The sequence below is a fragment of the Jaculus jaculus genome, chromosome 21 (genome assembly GCF_020740685.1).
Source record: "Jaculus jaculus isolate mJacJac1 chromosome 21, mJacJac1.mat.Y.cur, whole genome shotgun sequence".
NCBI classification, from domain to species: Eukaryota; Metazoa; Chordata; class Mammalia; order Rodentia; family Dipodidae; genus Jaculus; species Jaculus jaculus.
This window is the reverse complement of record NC_059122.1, coordinates 6,119,373-6,137,980: the sequence shown is the minus strand read 5'-3', so window position 1 is coordinate 6,137,980 and position 18,608 is coordinate 6,119,373. Positions and strand designations below refer to the sequence as shown.

General features: G+C 45.7%; 1 protein-coding gene across 3 annotated transcripts in view; it reads left to right on the top strand.

Annotated features, from left to right (window-relative positions):
• The window catches only part of Ndc1 (NDC1 transmembrane nucleoporin), a 54,990-nt gene extending 36,747 nt beyond the window's left edge, over positions 1 to 18,243 (top strand). For all 3 annotated transcript variants that reach the window (XM_045139361.1, XM_045139360.1, XM_045139359.1), the window contains 2 exons: positions 13,406 to 13,566; positions 17,641 to 18,243. In XM_045139361.1, coding sequence (XP_044995296.1) covers positions 13,406 to 13,566; positions 17,641 to 17,704 — 225 coding nt within the window. In that variant the 3' untranslated portion in view covers positions 17,705 to 18,243. The remainder of the gene's footprint in view (positions 1 to 13,405; positions 13,567 to 17,640) is intronic.
• Positions 18,244 to 18,608: the final 365 nt, after the last annotated feature.

The following is an 18,608-nucleotide window of genomic DNA, read 5'->3' as shown; positions in this document are numbered from 1 at the left end:
CTTCAGGCCTGGAGGCATTTAGAAATGTATTCGGGGAATTCAGTCAGCTTTCTGTAGGTGGTATTGCTGCATCTTTCGAGGTTGAGATAGGGGAGAAAACATGTTTCACAGCTTTTTTTTTTTTTTTGGGAGACAGGCTCTCATGTATTCTGGGGTGACTGTGAGGTCACTGTATAGCTGAGGATGACCTTAAACTTCTGTGTTTTCTCCCTCCCGCACGTTGGGGGCTGTATCCAGTTTCTCAGTTCCTTTCTCTGCAGTGCAGTCCATTCATCCTCTTAGAAAGCTTGCTCACCAAAGCAGACTTCAGATTCCGCGGAGACAGTTCTCCCACTGAAGCTCGCGGCCCTGTGGCGCAGGCCCAGATGCACGTCCCCTTCACCTCTGCTCATGCCACCGGGAACCCTAAGTGGGTCCTGCGCAGACGTGTAAAGGCAGCGACCTAGGTACCGAGGCACACACCTCTCGTATAGCTCTTCCAGAGACCGAGGCCGGAGGATCGCCTGAGTCTAGGAGATGAAGGCTAATCTAAGCAACAAAACAAGACCCGCACTGTCGGGTGGTAACGTGATGCCCGGGATACGGTTACAAACATGGTTGTGTGAATCCCTCCTTCCAGAAGAATGGCCATAGGTGTTTTGCTGCAAAAAGAGCTAACAATTTTTTTTGTTGTTGTTGTTTTGTTTTTTGAGGTAGGGTCTCACTCTGGTCCAGGCTGACCTGGAATTCACTATGTAGTCTCTGGATGGCCTGAAAATCGTGATGATCCTCCTACCTCTGCCTCCCGAGTGCTGGGATTAAAGGCGTGCGCCACCACGCCTGGCAAGCTGACAAGTTCTGAAAACAATGACCCGTTAAGAGCAGAAAATCCCTTCATAAAAGCGATGCTGGGATGCAAGGAAGGGTCCTGATTAATTCTGGTCCTGCTTTTCTTCTGTTTTGCGTGTGTGACATATGGCCTTGTAACATATGTGTCTGCTGGGTGTTAACAGCCCTTCCATGTCCTTAAAAAAAATTGAGAAATTAAAGTGAGTTTGAGTGCAGAGGAAATACGCACTTAAAGAATCTAGGACCCAAGCATGTATAAAATCAAAGGCAAAACCCGGCGTGGTGGCACACGACTTTAATCCCAGCACTTGGGAGACAAAGACGTAGGAGGATCGCCATGAGTTCGAGGCCACCCTGACAGTACATACTGCATACCAGGTCAGCCTGGGCCGGAGCGAGACCCTACCTTGAAACCTCCCTCCCCTTCCCCCCAAAAAGTCTAAGGCAACCTTTTTCTTTTCCTTCCTTTCTTTTTCTTTCTTTTTTTCCCCCCTGATATCAAAGGTGGGGAGAGATGAAAATAATGATCCCAGGGACTGAAGGAGAAAGGGGTTTGGCCACAGAAAAGCTGTGTGCGGGCACCAGCTTTGTGGGCCAGCCCAAGTCACAGTCATCTTGACAGGGCCGTTGTGAAAGGAGACGGGCTGTATGTGTGTACCGTCTGCACAGCAGTTGGCATTGGGGACTGGCAATAGCTGGTTATATATAAGACGGAGGCAAATTTCTGTTCTTCCCGAGCGGACCTGTGTTGCGCCTTGTGGCTGGCCAGGAGAGGAGGGACCGCGGGGGTAGTAACCGCTGCCCTCTGCCGTCTCCTCATAGGACTTTGTGCAGTGGGAATGGTGAAAGCCCCCTCCCCTTGGCTGCCTGGGAAAGTTCTAGAGCTGTCATTTTACCACTGCCCATACTAACAGCCACCCATGCTTTCTTTTGCACATCCCCCTTGCCTCAGCTTTACTTCTGGCTCTTGGCATTCCTGTTCAGAATTATTATTATTTTTTTAATTTTTAAAAACTTATTTTTATTTATTTATTTATTTATAAATTTTTATTTTTATTTATTTATAAATTTTTTATAAATTAATTTATGAGAGAGAGAGAGATAGAGGGGAGAATGGGTGTGCCAGGGTCTCTAGCTGCTGCAAATGGACTCCAGATACATGTGCCCCCGCCTTGTGCATCTGGCTTATGTGGGTTCTGGGAAGTTGACCCTGGATCTTTATGTCTCGTAGGCAAGCGCCTTAACTGCTAAGCCATCTCTCCAGCCTGATCCTGCCTACTGTGACTTCGCTTTTCTGTATTTCTCCCCATGAGATTCCATTCTACAATCACTATGGATCATTCCATTCTCCCTCAACAGATCTTACTCCCCCCCCCCCCCATTTTATTTTTCAAGCTAGGCTCACGCTCTAGCTCAGGCTGACCTGGAATTCACTGTGGAGTCTCAGGGTGGCCTCGGACTCATGACGATCCTCCTACCTCTGCCTCCTGAGGGCTGGGATTAAAGCATTCACCATCATGCCTGGCTGCTGCTGCTTCTTTTCTTTCTTTCTTTCTTTCTTTCTTTCTTTCTTTCTTTCTTTCTTTCTTTCTTTCTTTCTTTCCTTCCTTCCTTCCTTTCTTTCCTTCCTTCCTTCCTTCCTTCCTTCCTTCTTTCTTTCTTTCTTTCTTTCTTTCCTCCTCCTTCTTCATTTCTTTCTTTCTTCTTCTTATGGTTTATTTATTTAAAGAGAGAGAGAGAAAGTTGTAGAGAGAGAATGGGCACGCCAGGGCCTCTAGCCACTGCAAATGAACTCCAGATACGTGCGCCCACTTGTGCATCTGGCTAACGTGGGAACTGGAGAATGGAACCTGGTTCCTTAGGCTTCACCGGCAAGTAACTTAACCGCTAAGCCATCTCTCTAGCCCCAGATCTTACTTTCTTACATGATGTCTTTTTTTTCTTTGCTTAGAACATGTTTTTCTCCTTTTATCTGTCTCTGCTGTATAATTCCCACATGACCACTTTATTGTCCGCTGGCTTATGTTGTTGACACCATTAGTTGGAGCCCACGGAGGACCTCATTTCCTTGCTCCCAGCATCTGATACGGTCCCTGGCAAATGCTAGGTACTTATTAAAAGCCTTGTTGGACAGTTGCTGAATTGCTTCATTGCTGGTCAAAGGAGCGATGACTTCTGTTATGGAACCTGAATTGAGTGGCACTTGTGATGCAATGGGTTGATATGACTAACCCCTTTATTTTGAGAGGCAAGGATGTGATATGGTTCATTGTAATTTTTTTTTTCTTTTTAGTTATTTTATTTTATTTGAGGGAGAGAGAGGTGCATAGGGAGAAAAAGAAAGAGAGAGACTGGGCATGCCAGAGCCTCCAGCCACTGCAAACAAACACCAGACGTATGTGCCTCCTTGTACATCTGGCTTATGTGGGTCCTGGGGACTTGAACTTGGGTCCTTTGACTTTATAGTCAAGTGCCTTAACCGCTAAGCCGTCCCTCCAACCCGTACTGATTGACTAGTGATAAATTATTTAAAATAATTTTTATTTATTCAAAGTTATAAATGAATAGTTTAAAGATTAAATAATATCAAGGGAATTACAAAGGAACAACATAGTTTCTGGCTATTCCCATGCTCAGAATTCTTAATTTTTTTCTTCTGGAATTTGTCTTGAGAATCTGTTGTTGTTGTTTTGAGGTAGGGTCTCACTGTAGTTCAGGCTGACCTGGTATTCACTCTGTACTCTCAGGGTGGCCTTGAACTCACGATGATCCTCCTACCTCTGCCTCCCAAGTGCTGGGATTAAAGGCGTGCGCCACCACATCTGGCCAGCCATCAGATTTTTAAATACTATGTCTATACTCTATGTATATTTTAGGCATACTCTGTGGCCTTCGTATAATGAAAGATGATGATTTTTCTTGTCTTTCTCACATCTCTTTCTCTCTTACACTCCTTTGTCTTTTGTATGTTTTTTGAGCTTATGTTCTGTGATCCAGAAGGGATCGTTGCCCTGAGTGAAGCGCGTACACACTACGTGTCTCTGTAATTCAAGGCTGTACGGAGGCAGCGCCTGGGCGTTACTGAGGCGTTCCTGTGTCGCTGGTCTGTCCTTTTGTGGTGCTTCCCGGTATCAGTGGCATCAGTCATCCAGCTGTGCATCGTTAAAGGCAAAACGTGAAAGGCCACAAGACAAGCCTTGTTTCTGCAGTGGCAGCTCTCTGGAGCAGTGGCTCCCGTTAGACAGCAGATCTCACAGCGCTGTCGTAGATCCGCATGTTTATTTTTTTATTTGAGAGCGATAAGGAGATGAGAGAGAATGGGCGCACCAGGGCCTCCAGCCACTGTAAACGAACTCCAGACGCGTGCACCACCTTGTGCGCCTGGCTTTCATGGGTCCTGGGGAGTTGAACCTGGGCCCTTTGGCTTTGCAGTCAAGTGCTCTCACCACTAAGCCGTCTCCCCAGCCCTCGGCCTATGTTCTTGTCGTCTGAATAGTGTGACCAGGCAGGCTGGCAGCTGCTTCTCAGAGGGTTCTGGGCACCGCTCTGGTTAGCTCAAGCCGAAATTCATTTGGAAACATGGCTGAGTTCATGGTATAGTCAGTTACTTTGTGCATCAGTAGATGGAGAGCAGCTTTTATCCTTTGGACATTCACAGTCTGTGTTTGTTTGTTTGTTTACACAGGCCCTTATGTATAAAAAGTCAGGAGCTGAAATTATGAGTATTTTTAAAATTAAAAATCATGGGCTGGAGAGATGGCTTAGCAGTTAAGGCACTTGTACCTGCAAAGCCAAAGGACCCAGGTTCAGTTCCCCAGGACCCATGTAAGCCAGACGCACAAGGTGGCGCATACGTCTAGAGTTCATTTGCAGTGGCTGGAGGCCCTGGTACACCCATTCTCTCTCTCTCTCTTTCTCTTTATCTGCCTCCTCCTGTCTCTCAAATATATAAATAAACATTAGAAACCTAAAACTATAATAACATAGGCCACTTAAAAAAATTTTTTTTGAGGTGGGGTTTCACTCTAGCCCAGGCTGACCTGCAATTCACTAGGTAGTCTCAGGGTGGCCTCGAACTCATAGCGATCCTCCTACCTCTGCCTCCCGAGTACTGGGATTAAAGGCATGCGTCACCACGCCACTTTGTGCATCTGGCTTTATGTGGGTACTAGGAAATCGAACCTGGGTTACTAGGGTTCACAGGCAAGTGCCTTATCCACTGAGCCATCTCTTCAATCCAAAAGTTAGATCTTGATCTATGTGGAATATTGACATTTACCTTTGTACCATTCACAGCCACCTGTATGCATCCAACTAGTAATTATTAAGTGGTTACAGAATGGAAAGAGACAGACACGGTTCCTGTAGACCAAACGCCTGCCAAAAACTGACAGTATTTGCAGTAAGGCCAGAGGGTCTAGAATGCAGGGTGACCGGAGGAGAGGACACATGAATCTGAGCTGAGGTGGCAGACAGAAATGGACATAAGGCCGTTAATGGCTTCCTCAAGGATTTGGAAGTTAAAAGGAAGAAAGGGAGTTTGGAAGCTGTCTTATTTTATTTTTTATTTTTATTTATTTTGGTTTTTCGAAGTAGGGTCTCACTGTAGCCCAGGCTGACCTGGAATTCACTATGGAGTCTCAGGCTGGCCTCGAACTCACAGCGATCCCCCTACCTCAGCCCTCCTGAGTGCTGGGATCTAAAGGCGTGTGCCCCCACACTTGGCTTGAAAGCTGTTTTAAAGCTCTTTGCTTTAACTACTTAACAAAAAGCAACTTCAGGGCTGGGGAGATGGCGTAGTGGTTAAGCACTTGGCTGTAAAGACAAAGATCCCAGGTTCGTTTCCCCAGGACCCACGTAAGCCAGTTGCACAAGGCGGCGCATGCATCTGGAGTTTGTTTGTAGTGGCTGGAGGCTCTGCTGCACCCATTCTCTCTGCAGGCGCCTCCCGCCCCGCCTCAAATAAATAATAATCAAAAAAAGGCAACTTCATGGAAGAAGGGTTTCTTTCTTCTGCCTCACACCCACAGGAGTGCAGTGTGTCGCGGCAGGCAAGCTCTGCAGACCAACCGGGAAGCAGAGGAAGGGCGATTCCACTGTCTCTCTGTCCTTCCACTTTGCCCTCTTCTATTTGTTCTTGGACCCCAGCCCACAGGGTGGTGCCACCCACATCTAGTGGGGGTTCTTCCTTCCAGGGCCCTGGCAAGTGTGCCCACCTCGTAGGCGCTTCTCAATCCAGTCTCGTTGACGGCGGGACGCTGCCTTCGCACAGGCGCAGAGCCCTCACCCGCAGTCCGCAAGCCAGCCCCCTCTCCGCTTGTCCGGCATTCATGGTGGTTGGCAGTACTCCAGACAAAATGATTTCTAACAAATTTTGTAACAGCCTGGGAAGGTTATTTTGCATGACTGAATTTCTCTCAGAAAGACCACATATTGCTATGATTTGTTCAGTCAAGATCACACCCAGTAAACGGTTGAGTCAGAATTGGAAACCCAAGTCCTCAGCAATTCACGTATCAAATTAGCTCTCGAGGGCTTGGCAGAGGTGTCCACTGCTGCACTTCCCTTCCCCGGACGGACTGGCAGTGTGCCACCAGGGCCCGGGTGTCAGATCTGGAATCAGACGTACTTGGGTCTCAATTCTAGCTCCTGCTGGTTCCTAACCATGTAGTCTTAGAAAGTTTTCTGGGCTGGAGAGAAGGCTTGACCATTAAGGCACTTGCCTGCAAAGCCTAAGGACCCAGGTTCGACTCTTCAGGTCCCACATAAGCCAGATGCACACGGCAGTGCATGCACCTGAAGTTCATTTCCAATGGCTAGAGGCCCTGGTGCGCCCATTCTCTCTCTCCCTTCCTCCCTCCCCTTCTCTCTTGCTCTTTCTCTAAATTAAAAAAATAATAATAATAAGCAATGATTTCTCCTGCATTTATTTGAATCCATGATGTCACTAATTAGAAGACATATTATCTTAGGAAGTATAAAACATATTTATTCTTTTGACTTGTCAAGGCAGGCTCTCACTCTAGTCCAGGCTGATCTGGAACTCGCTCTGTAGTCTTGAGGTGGCCTTGAACTGACAATGATCCTTCTACCTCTGCCTCCCAACCGCTGGGCCTGTGTGTGTGTGTGTGTGCATGTTTGCACGATTGTGGGTTTAGGGCGTGTGCGTGCATACGTGTGCGAACATGGAGACCAAGATTGGTGTCGGGTGTTTTCCTCAGTGGCTCTCCACATTATTATTATTTTTGTTTTTGAGGCAGGGTCTCACTCTAGCCCCAGGCAGACCTGGAATCCACTATGTAGTCTCAGGGCATCCTTGAACTCACGGGGATCCTCCTGCCTCCGCCTTCCGAGGGCTGGGATTCAAGGTGTGCGTCACCATGCCCGGCTATGTTAGTCATGTTTTACTTACCTGAACTTATCTGTGTGTGTGTGTGTGTGTGTGTGTGTGTGGTGTATGTACCCATGTGGTGCCTGCGCTGCCGTGCGCGGCCGGGTGCGCTCACCTGCAGTGGCCGGAGGGAATGTCACGTGGCCCCCTCCGTCACCGCTTCTGCCTGTTGTTACTTGAGCTGGAGTCTTACAGACCCAGGAGCCTGCTGCCTTGTTTTTTTGCAAGTCCCAGTAACTGTCCAGTCTCTGCTTCTCACAGGAGATGCTGTGGCCAGGCCCAGCTGCTCTATGGGGTCTCGAGGATCTAACGCGAGCGGTCTCTCAGGCCTCCTGCGGGTGTCCTGCCTGCCCGGCCACCGAGCCATCTCTCCAGCCCATGAACTTTTACTCACTTTGCCTTTCCAGCAATTTCGTTTTAACAATGATTTAAAACAAAACATCTGAACTAATCTGACTTTCTGCACGTTTAAGTTAGTCCTTTATCTCAAACGCTGCCATGTATTTCAGAATTCTGTTGTTATTATATTCTTTTATTTTTAAAAGTATAACACTTTGGGGGCTGGAGAGGATGGCTTAGCGGTTAAGCGCCTGCCTGCGAAGCCTAAGGACCCTGGTTCGAGGCTCGACTCTGCAAGGCCCACGTAAGCCAGATTCACAAGAGGGCGCACGTGTCTGGAGTTCGTTTATGGTGCCTGCAGGCCTTGGTGCGCCCATTCTATCTGCCGTTTTCTCTTTCCTTAAATAAATAAATGAATAAATAATTTTTTTAAAGTACAATATTTTACACATAAAAGTAAAACATGCCACATGATCCTCTTATTGGCATGCGCAGTAGGTTTCCCTTTGTCAGGTCCACGAGCGCTGTTCTCCAGGGAGATAGCCGGCTTCGTGGACTAAGTGGGTTGAGATCTGTAAGGAGTCCGTGCGGCCCCAGGTCTGCTTTTACTGCCGCATAATTTCAGGTCAGGTCAGCTTTTGCCACCAAAAGTTTTCTTTTTTGTTTATTTGGTTTTTTTTTCAGATTAGCGCTTAAGGCACTTAAAGTAAGACCAATACGTAATTTTAACTTTCAGCTAGGTAATATTATTTGGTGAAGTCCTTGAAGCTGAGACATCCTTGTCTTTTATTATTATTATTATTTTTGGTTTTTTGAGGTAGGGTCTCACTGTAGCCCAGGCTGACCTGGAATTCACTCTGTAGTCTCAGGGTGGCCCCGAACTCACGGCGATCCTCCTACCTCTGCCTCCCGAGTGCTGGGATTAAAGAAGTGCGCCACCACGCCTGGCTATATCCTTGTCTTGTAGTTCACACTTTCATGAGGACAAAGAGAGGTGGTGAGCATTTCAGCTTCAAAGTGATGCATCCTCCTTGGCTGAGCCTGCTCGCTCTGTTGGATATACCTCATTTATTTTTGCGTCTTTTTATTTATTTATTTGAGAGAGAAAGAATGGGCGCACCAGGGCCTCCAGCCACTGCAAGCCAACTCCAGAAGCGTGTGCTACCTTGTGCATCTGGCTTACGTGGGTATTGGGGAATCGAACCTGGGTCCTTAGTCTTTGCAGGAAAACCCCTTACGACTAAGCCATTTCTCCAGCTCTGCATTTCTTTTTTTGAGCAGTTCCAACTCTTTGTAAAGATTGTTGTTTTAGGGGTTGGGGAGATGGCTCAGTGGTTAAAGGTCTTGTTTGCAGAGCCTGCTAGCCCAGGTTCAATTCCCAAGCCATCCTCATAAGTCAGACAAAAATAGTAACCCAAGTGTCTGGTGTTTGTTTGCCATAGCAAGAGGTTCTAGTGTGCCCATACATGCACACACATGCATACAAATAAATACATCTAAAGAAGATTAGTATTTCCTATATCTAATTCATTCTTAGAGGGCTTTTAAAGAACAAAGAAAAGTTACTTAAGTTCAGGAAAATTTATTATCTTGCAATTACACACGTCAGCCTATTGGGCCCTTTTAAAACCTAGGGTTTATAATGATATCTTAATGTTTTGACATTCTACTATCTTGAAGCAATTTGTTGTTTACTCATCTTAAGAATTATCTCATTATTACTCATTAGTTTTCCTCAGTTTTGGTAATGGCCTAATAAAATGGAAAAATAATGAAATCATTTAGTATTGCATGGCTTTCAAAGAAAGGCTGTAAGAGGGGCTAGAATGCTAACGAGTGGTTTGCTGCATAAGGTCGAGGCCCGGAGACCAGCTGCGTTTAGCTTCCTTGCAACTGTGCAACGATCTGGGCCTGGCTCTGCACGTCCGAACCCTGTGGTTCTGTAGGGAGCAGAGACCGGACAAGAGATGCTGGGGTTGGCAGACAGGGCAGGGGAGGTTGATGGTGAAAAGAGGGACTTTATCTCGAGGAAACAGGCAATGAGCAAAAACAGAAGGGCATCTAGTGTTCTCTGGCCTCCAGACTCACGAATACAGACACACGCATGTGCATGCACTACCTCATGCCGTACACACCTGCCAAGAAAAAAACGAAAAAATAGACTATATAAGAAGTCTGGCCTTATATCTTTGTGTATATGTATACAGGTGTATATATTTATTTATAAAGGTTTCATTGAGTGAAGCTGGTAAGTCAGATGTTTTAACAAATTTTCTGGAGCCGGGCGTGGTGGCGCACGCCTTTAATCCCAGCACTGGGGAGGCAGAGGTAGGAGGATCACCATGAGTTTGAGGCCAGTCTGAACTACACTGAATTCCAGATCAGCCTGGGCTAGAGTAAAACCCTACCTCGACAAACCAAAAGAAGGTAAAAATAAAAATAAGTAAGGGCTGAAGAGATGTCTTATTGGTTAAGGCATTTGCCTACAAAGCCAAAGGACCCAGGAGGATCACTGTGAGTTCTAGACCTCCCTAAGACTATGTAGTGAATTCCAGATCAGCCTAGGCTAGAGCAAGACCCTATCTTCAAAAAACAAAAACAAATTAAAAAACTGCTGACAGAACTTTTTTGTCTTTTTTCTTTTTTTTTTTTCCCCCCGAGGTAGGGTCTTGCTCTAGCCCAGGCTGACCTGGAATTCACTATTTAGTCTCAGGTTGGCCTCGAACTGACAGCAATCCTCCTACCCCTGCCTCCCAAGTGCTGGGATTAAAGGCGTGCACCACCACGCCCGGCTTCTGGCCAATGTTTAAAAAATAAATATTTCATTTATTTGCAAGGAGAGAGAGAGAAAATGGGCATGTCAGGGCCTCTGGCCATTGCAAGCAAACTCCAAATGCATGCACCACCTTATGCATATGGCTTACATGGGTGCTAGGGAAGTGAGCCTGGGTTCTTGGGTTCACAATTAAGGCTAGCACCTTAATTGCTAAGCCATCTCTCCAGCTCTTGTTTGTTTTGAAGCAGGCTCTCACTATAGCCCAGGCTGACCTGAAACTCACTCTATAGGCCAGGCTGGCATCGAAGTCACTGGGGTACTATTACCTCAGCTTCCCTCATGCTGCAATTATAGGCAAGCATGAACCTTTGTGCCCTGATTGACAACATATATTTATATATATGTACATACATAGATAGTTCTGTTTATATTTCTTCTATTTTTAAAATTTTTAATTTATATTTATTTGCAAGCAGAGGAAGGTAGAGAGAAAAGAGACAGATGCCAGGGCCTCCAAGCACTGCAAACAAACTCCAGGCGCATGTGCCCCTTGTGCATCTGGCCTACGTGGGTCATGGGGAATTGAACCTGGGTCCTTTGGCTGTGCAGGCAAATGCCTTAACCACTAAGCAATCTCTCCAGCCCATCTTTCTCTATCTTTTTTTTTTTTAAACTTTTGCAAACAGAATGGGCATTCTTGCCACTATAACTGAACTTAATGTATGTGCAACTTTGTACATCTGACTTTACATGGGTACTGGGGAATTGAACCCCAGGTCTTAGGGTTCACAGGCAAGTGACTTAACCACTAAGCCATCTCTCCCACCCCAGATTTGAAGCATATAGAGAATTAATGTGCATACACATCCTACCTCTGCCTCCCAAGTGCTAAGATTAAAGGCGTGTGCCCCCACCCCCTGCATAATTTTTTTTTTGAATAAAGAGTATTTATTTGAGTGAGTATGGATGTGTCAGGCCCTTTGTCCCTACACATATGCTACTTTGTGTGTCTGGCTTTACATGTGTAATAGGGAATTGAACCTAGGCCGTTTAGGCTTTGTAAGCAAGCACCCTTTAACCATTGAGCCATCTTCCCAGCCCAGAACAATGTATTTTTGTTTATTTGTCTGTTTGCTTTGAGATTGGGTCTCACTCTAGCCCAGGTTGACCTAGAATTTTTCTGTAGCTCCAGGTTACCTTGAACTTACAATGATCCTGTAAAAGGTATATATATATATATATATATATAATTATTTTTTTCTAAAAGCCTGGTTGTTCACAAGGCTTTTTCTTTTTAATTTATTTGAGAGGGAGACAGAGAGAGAGGGAGAGAAGGAAGTAGATAGAGAATGGATGTTCCAGGGCCTCTAGCCCCTGCAGAGGAATCTTAGACACATGCACCACCTTTTGCATCTGGCTTACGTGGATCCTGGGGAATCGAACCAGGTCCTTTGGCTTTTGCAGGCAAGCGCCTTAACCACTGAGCCACCGCTCCAGCCCCGTAAGTGAACAAAGCCATTGCATCGATCACTTAGGTTTGTATTGATATTAAATAACGAACCGTGAAAATGTTTTACAATTGTTGTACAAAAGAAATGGCCTGTGTTCTCTTGAACAGAGTTCTGAGGCTTCAAAAAATTGTATTATGACTATTGTATTTTTATGGCAAGGCACAAAAGCCAAAAGTATCGAGGAGCTAGGACGTTTTAGGTACAGAATGAATGCGTTTCAGCCCTTGTGATGACAGCTGCTTAAGGGCCAGTTGAATTCATCAGGCACTGCCTGTTTCAGGCGTGTCTGTAAACATGGACAATATGCAATAAAAACTGGGTTTGGGCCGTGGTCAAAGGCAGTCTAATGAGGATGATGCACCCACAAGAAGCAAAGGGAAATGAATGGGCAACTTGGGAGACTGTATAAGCAACGAGCTGTCATCAGAATTCTCAGAAATAAAGGGTATCGTACCCTTGAAACAAAAATCGGATGCTGGGCCGGAGAGATGGCTTTAGCGGTTAAGATGCTTGTTCGCAGAGCCTAAGCTTAGACCCAGGCTCGATTCCCCAGGACCCACGTAAGCCACATGCACAAGGCGGTGCCCGCATCTGGAGCTCGTTGAAAAGCCTTACTGCCTAGAATTGAAAAGGATGATAAACTAGTTTAGTAAATAGCCTTATTTATATAAATTTGAAAGTTTTGTTCATTTTTTTTTCTCTTGCTGAGTTCCTTATAACAATCCTCTATTGAGCACATGCCTTTAATACCAACACTCAGGAGGCAGAGGTAGAAGGATTGCTGTGAGTTTGAGACCACCCTGAGGCAGCCTGGGCTTGAGTGAGACCCTACCTCCAAAAACCAAAAAAAAAAAAAAAAGTCCTCCTCTGGTTCACCATCATGAGCAGTGTGTCACTTTCCAGCCTTGCAGTTTCAGGGCTCTAGAGACCTGTTCCTCTTTTTTTTTTTTTAATTTTTTTTTTTATTCACAACTTCCATGATTATAGACAATATCCCATGGTGATTCCCTCCCTCCCCTTGCTTTCCCCTTTGAAACTGCACTCTCCATCATATCCCCACCCCTCTCAGTCAGTCTCTCTTTTGATGTCATCATCTTTTTCTCCTATTACGATGGTCTTGTGTAGGTAGTGTCAGGCACTGTGAGGTCGTGGATATCCAGGCCATTTTGTATCTGGGGGGAGACCTGTTCCTCTTTAAATGGCAGAGCTGGGCTTTTGCTGAACCCTGGCAGCTGCCCAGGTTGCTGAACGTGTCTACTGCATTGCTTTTCAAATGGTAGTGACCTATTCGTGGTAAATACACATATGTCTGTGTATGTATGTATTTCTGCCTAGGTATCTACAAGAAAAATTGAATTCCAGACTCTTGCGCCACCTAGTGGGCATAGGCTATCTTGCTCTTGCCCTGCCTTTGTGCGTCTGGCTTACGTGGGATCTGGAGAGCAGAACATGGGTCCTTAGGCTTCACAGGCAAGCACCTTAACCACTAAGCTGTCTCTTCAGCCCTGAGTTGGCTGTCTTGATTGTCTGAACTGATGTTTTATTTCTTTCTTGGTTTAGGCAGTCGACAAGTACTTCAAGCTTCCTCACGCTTCGAGTAAACCACCCCGGACCTCAGGAAGCCTTGTGGACACTTCCTATAGGACATTAAGATTTGCGTTCAGAGCCTCACTGAAAACCGCCATCTACCGAATCACTACTACATTTGGCGAACATCTGAAGTAAGTTTGCCATCTATTTATTTATGAGAGATGGAGAGAGAGAGTTTACCTGTTAGGATCGTAGAAGTCTACTCTCAGGGTTCCTCTGAAATGTAGGTAAGAGAATTCTGAAAGTTCACACATGTTGGAAGTCTTCAAGATGAATTAATAGCTTGGAATTAGACTTCATATATAAAACTTTTGTTTGTTGCAAGCTTTGGGAATTTCTTTGAAATAGACAAAGAGAGGCTAGAAAGTTGTCAATACTGTAAATGTGATTTTACATACATACATATTTTTTTAATTACCAAAAGATCCTCAAAGGAGAAAAAGTGCAAAAGAAAAAAAAAAAAACCCTGTCTTCCAGAAAACATTAAAAATAATTCTGTTACATTTTGGTCAAGCTAAGACTTGGGTATTTGGGTGAACAGAATATTCCATAAATGAGGCCATGGTGCTTTGTGAATCATGGTGGAAAAACACCGGCAGATCACAACACCTTCTGAGACGACCAGAGAGAAAACCACAGATGACAAGCCAGTTTATATTTAGTTTCATTGATGTTTACGGCTGTGCTCATGAACCGCTGTAGCTAGACAGGAAGAGAAATACTACTTTTCTATCTAAACTGTGTTTATCATAATTACAAATGAGTTATATATGGGGCATGCGAGATTGCTTTTTTAAAAAAATGTTTTTTTTTTTTTAAGTTAAATTTTTATTTATTTATTTGAGAGAGAGAGAGAGAAAGGGAGAGAATGGGCACGCCAGGGCCTCCAACCACTGCAAGTGAACTCTAGACACGTGCCCCTCCTTGTGCAACTGGCTAATGAGGGTCTTGGGGAATCGAACTGGGGTCCTTTGGCTTTGCAAGCAAATTCTATAACCGCTAAGCCATCCCTCCAGCCCGAGATTGCTCTTTTTGTATGTAGTCCGTAAGCATGACTTGCTGATCCTGCCTGCTGTGAGAAACCAAGGGTACGTTTCCCTTGACTTCTATTTGTGGGGCCCTTTGGTTCTGTATGGGAACACAAAACGAGCTACAGGTAATACGGTATCACCCTAACACTAACTCTCTCAAAAGCAAACCAAAATTATTCTGGGGGTTGGAGAGCAGGCTCCGAGGGTAAGAGCGCTTGCTGTGCCTGCATGAGGGCCTACGCCTGAGCCCTGGCGCCCTGGCGACACACGCTGAGGCAGGTGGGACCCACGGGTCGGCCATTCTCACCAAAAGAATGCCATGTCTGGACTCAGTGATGGACGCAACGGAATACAGCAGACACTCGACAGAGGAGACCTGGTGTTCCTCTCTGGCCTGCACACGGAGTCATACATCTGCCCATACACGTGCAGACATCACACACACAAATAATTTCTTTTTATTTATTTATTTGTTTATTTGTTTATTTGAGAGCGACAGACATAGAGAGAAAGACAGATAGAGGGAGAGAGAGAGAATGGGCGCGCCAGGGCTTCCAGCCTCTGCAAATGAACTCCAGACATGTACGCCCCCTTGTGCATCTGGCTAACGTGGGACCTGGGGAACCGAGCCTCGAACCGGGGTCCTTAGGCTTCACAGGCAAGCGCTTAACCGCTAAGCCATCTCTCCAGCCCACAAATAATTTCTAAAGATTACCAACTTCCAGCCGAGCGTGGTGGCGCACGCCTTTAACCCCAGCACCCGGGAGACAGAGGTAGGAGGATCGCTGTGAGTTTGAGGCCAGCCTGAGACTACATAGTGAATTCCAGGTCAGCCTGGGCCAGAGTCAGGCCCTACCTTGAAAAACAAAAACAGAAAAAGAATGATGTGATGGAGAGAATGTTGGGTGTGGAGTTATTAAGACATCTGAGTTCATGTCTTGTTATATCATTGACTGTTGGAGATTAGTTACCTAATGAGGTAAAGCAGCTTGCCCAAGATCATGCAGGTAGTTAAGTTAAGGAGCTAGAAAGCACACCCAAGTCTTTCTCATCCCAGAGCTGTGTACTCACCCAGCCCCTGTGGTCTGGATTCTTTTTTTTTTATTTTTTTTATTTTTTGAGAGCAACAGACAGAGAAAGAGGTAGAGAGAGAATGGACGCACCAGGGCCTCCAGCCACTGCAAACAAACTCCAGACGATGCACCCCCTCTTGCTTATGTGGGTCCTGGGTAATCGAACCTGGGTCCTTAGATTTCTGCTAAGCCATCTCCCCAGCCCGTTTTGTTGTATTTGAGGCAGATTCTCACTCTAATTAACCCAGGCTGACTTTGAACTCACTGTGTAGCAAAGGCTGTCCCCAAACTCAAGGTGATTCCCCCTACCTTGCCCTCCTGAGTGGTGGGATTACAGGAATGAGTCACCATGCCTGGACCCATTGATTCACTTAATTTTTCTTAAAAAAAAAAAAAAAAAAAAAAAGTGTTTTTTTTTGTTGTTGTTTATTTTTATTTATTTGAGAGCGACAGAGAGAGAGAGAGAGAGAGAATGGGCGCACCAGGGCCTCCAGCCACCGCAAACGAACTCCAGATACACGCATCACCTTATGCATCTGGCTTACGTGGGTACTAGGTAATCGAGCCTCGAACCAGGGTCCTTAGGCTTCACAGGCAAGCGCTTAACCGCTAAGCTATTCTTCTTCTTCTTTTTATTTATTTATTTTTTTTGTTCATTTTTTTATTTATTTATTTGAGAGTGACAGACACAGAGAGAAAGACAGATAGAGGGAGAGAGAGAGAATGGGCGCGCCAGGGCCTCCAGCCACTGCAAACGAACTCCAGATGCATGCGCCCCCTTGTGCATCTGGCTAACGTGGGACCTGGGGAACCGAGCCTCGAACCGGGGTCCTTAGGCTTCACAGGCAAGCGCTTAACCTCTAAGCCATTCTTCTTCTTTTTAAACGTGTGGTATAGGCATGGGGAGGCCGGAGGAGAACATCAGGTGTCTTGCTTGTGTCCCTCTTCTGCCACACTTCACTGCCACGTTGTCCTTCAGAGAGCTGTTGCTGTTTTTTCCGGCCGGCTGGATGCCCAGCGAACTCCAGCCTTCCCGTTCACTCTCCCGCCCTTAGCACTGACGTGGCAGGTGTGTGTGGCCACCCGCAGCTTTTAACCAGGGGCTGGCGTCAAACTCGGGTCCTCAGGCTTGTGAAGCAAGCGCTGTGACTCCCGGAGCCGCCCCTCGAGTCCCCCAAAGACTCAGTGCAGGCCAATTTACCTTTCGTCGGCCCTGGCAGCCTGGCGAAAGCTGTCCTCTCTCTCACTGACAGCGACGGGCAGAGGTGGCCCCACTAGGTGTACCAAAGGCATTTCAGGAGGCTTCGTGCAAAGGCCTTGAAACTTTAAAGGAACAACTGTTACTTATCTGCAATTTGATGGTACGTTACTAGTCAAGAACTAGAAAACCAGAAATCTTAGGGTCTTTTTCTTTTTGTTCAAAAGTTTCAAAAGTTATGTGCCAGGTTGTTGTTTTTTTTTTTTTGGTGGGGGGGGTGCGTGTGTGTTTGCTGTTTTTGGTGGTGGTGTCTTTTGCTTGGCTTTTGTCAAGGTAACCTGTGCTCCTGTGGTGGAGAGAACTTGGGGTGCTCGTCTAAACCATAAAGCACGTTCAAAGGGAACAGAATCCCAACCACCAGGCCGCTACCTTTGAAAGCGGCAAACGGAGTCTATTGTGTTTTTCACCGAACCTTTTTAGTTTAAAGGGTTTTCTATTAAAGGCAATTCAAATACCCCACAATTCAAAGATAATGCTTGAGTCTGGTTTAAATAAAATAATAAAATCCAGAAATCGTCCCGCAAGGCCTGGAACTCCGCACAGCAGGTTCCGCAGCGGAGCAGGTTCAGACCAGCGCTCCCCCCTCCCCCCCCCCCCCGCCCCTGTCAGTCTTGATTTGTTTCGGTCTCTCAGAAGGTCGGAACATGGCATTGCCGAATGCAAGCCCTCCTCTTCATTAGATTGAAAAAAGGTCTCCATCTCGCTTTTTCAGCAGTCCTACAATAAAGTGAAGATTTCTATTTGTTTTTAATTGTTTTGAAAAATATTGACTCTGCACTCTGTGGTTCACTTAAGATGCTTCATGTCAAAGAAAGCTTACGCTCTGCGTCTCTGCCTCCTTAGTGCCGTGCAAGCATCTGCAGAGCATCACAAAAGACTTCAGCAGTTCCTGGAGTTCAAAGAATAGCTAAGTAATGTAAACTGCGTTCCCTGCTCTGCTGATACAAGTACAGATGGGCCAGTCATGTTCAGCATTCCTGGATCAGAAGAAAACGGACTAATTAGAAGCTTCCTTTGTCGTGGTGGTTGCTTTGAAAACTATACTTTAATGGGAGAAATCATGGAAAGAAATTCTCAACAGAATAACCAAAAACTGCCTTTTCTGTACTGAATACATTTTGTGTGTGTGTGTGTGTGTGTGTGTGGTATAATAAAATCTTTATTCCATCTAACAGGAGCATCTGTGATGGCAGAACTGTCTCTTGGTCATATAACTTTATAACTGCTTAGAATTTTTCTAGAATTTACTTTCGCGAAGAGTGGAGCCAGTTTCCAAGTTTAAACAGGGTCACTTGATACAAGCCCATCCTAACTGGTCAAAGGGTTTAGTCCGCTCTGAACTCAAAATATGTTTCACTCTCTCTGTGATTAGTTTGTTTTTGTTTGCTGAAGAATAAAAATGGTAACTTTTGAGAAAAATTCACAGTAAAAATATTGTCATCTGGGCGTGGTAGCGCATGCCTTGAATCCCAGCACTCAGGAGGGACAGGTAGGAGGATCATCGTGAGTTTGAGGCCACCCTGAAACTACACAGTGAAGTCTAGGTCAGCCAGGGCTAGAGCGAGACTCTACCTCAAAAATCAAAATGCATACATGTATGTATGTATGTATGTATGTAAAGTCTAAGGGATATTTTGTGAGTCTGTTAGGTTGTTTTTGTTCCCAGGGATGAATTAAATTTGCATGAATGTCCAAAAAGAGTCTCACTTTACAGGTCCCAGCTCCATGTAAAGGAGGAGGAAGAACTCCCTTCTTACAGTACAAGATTCGACATCCACGTTTGCCTTTTGAAAACCCAGTGCTGATGAATT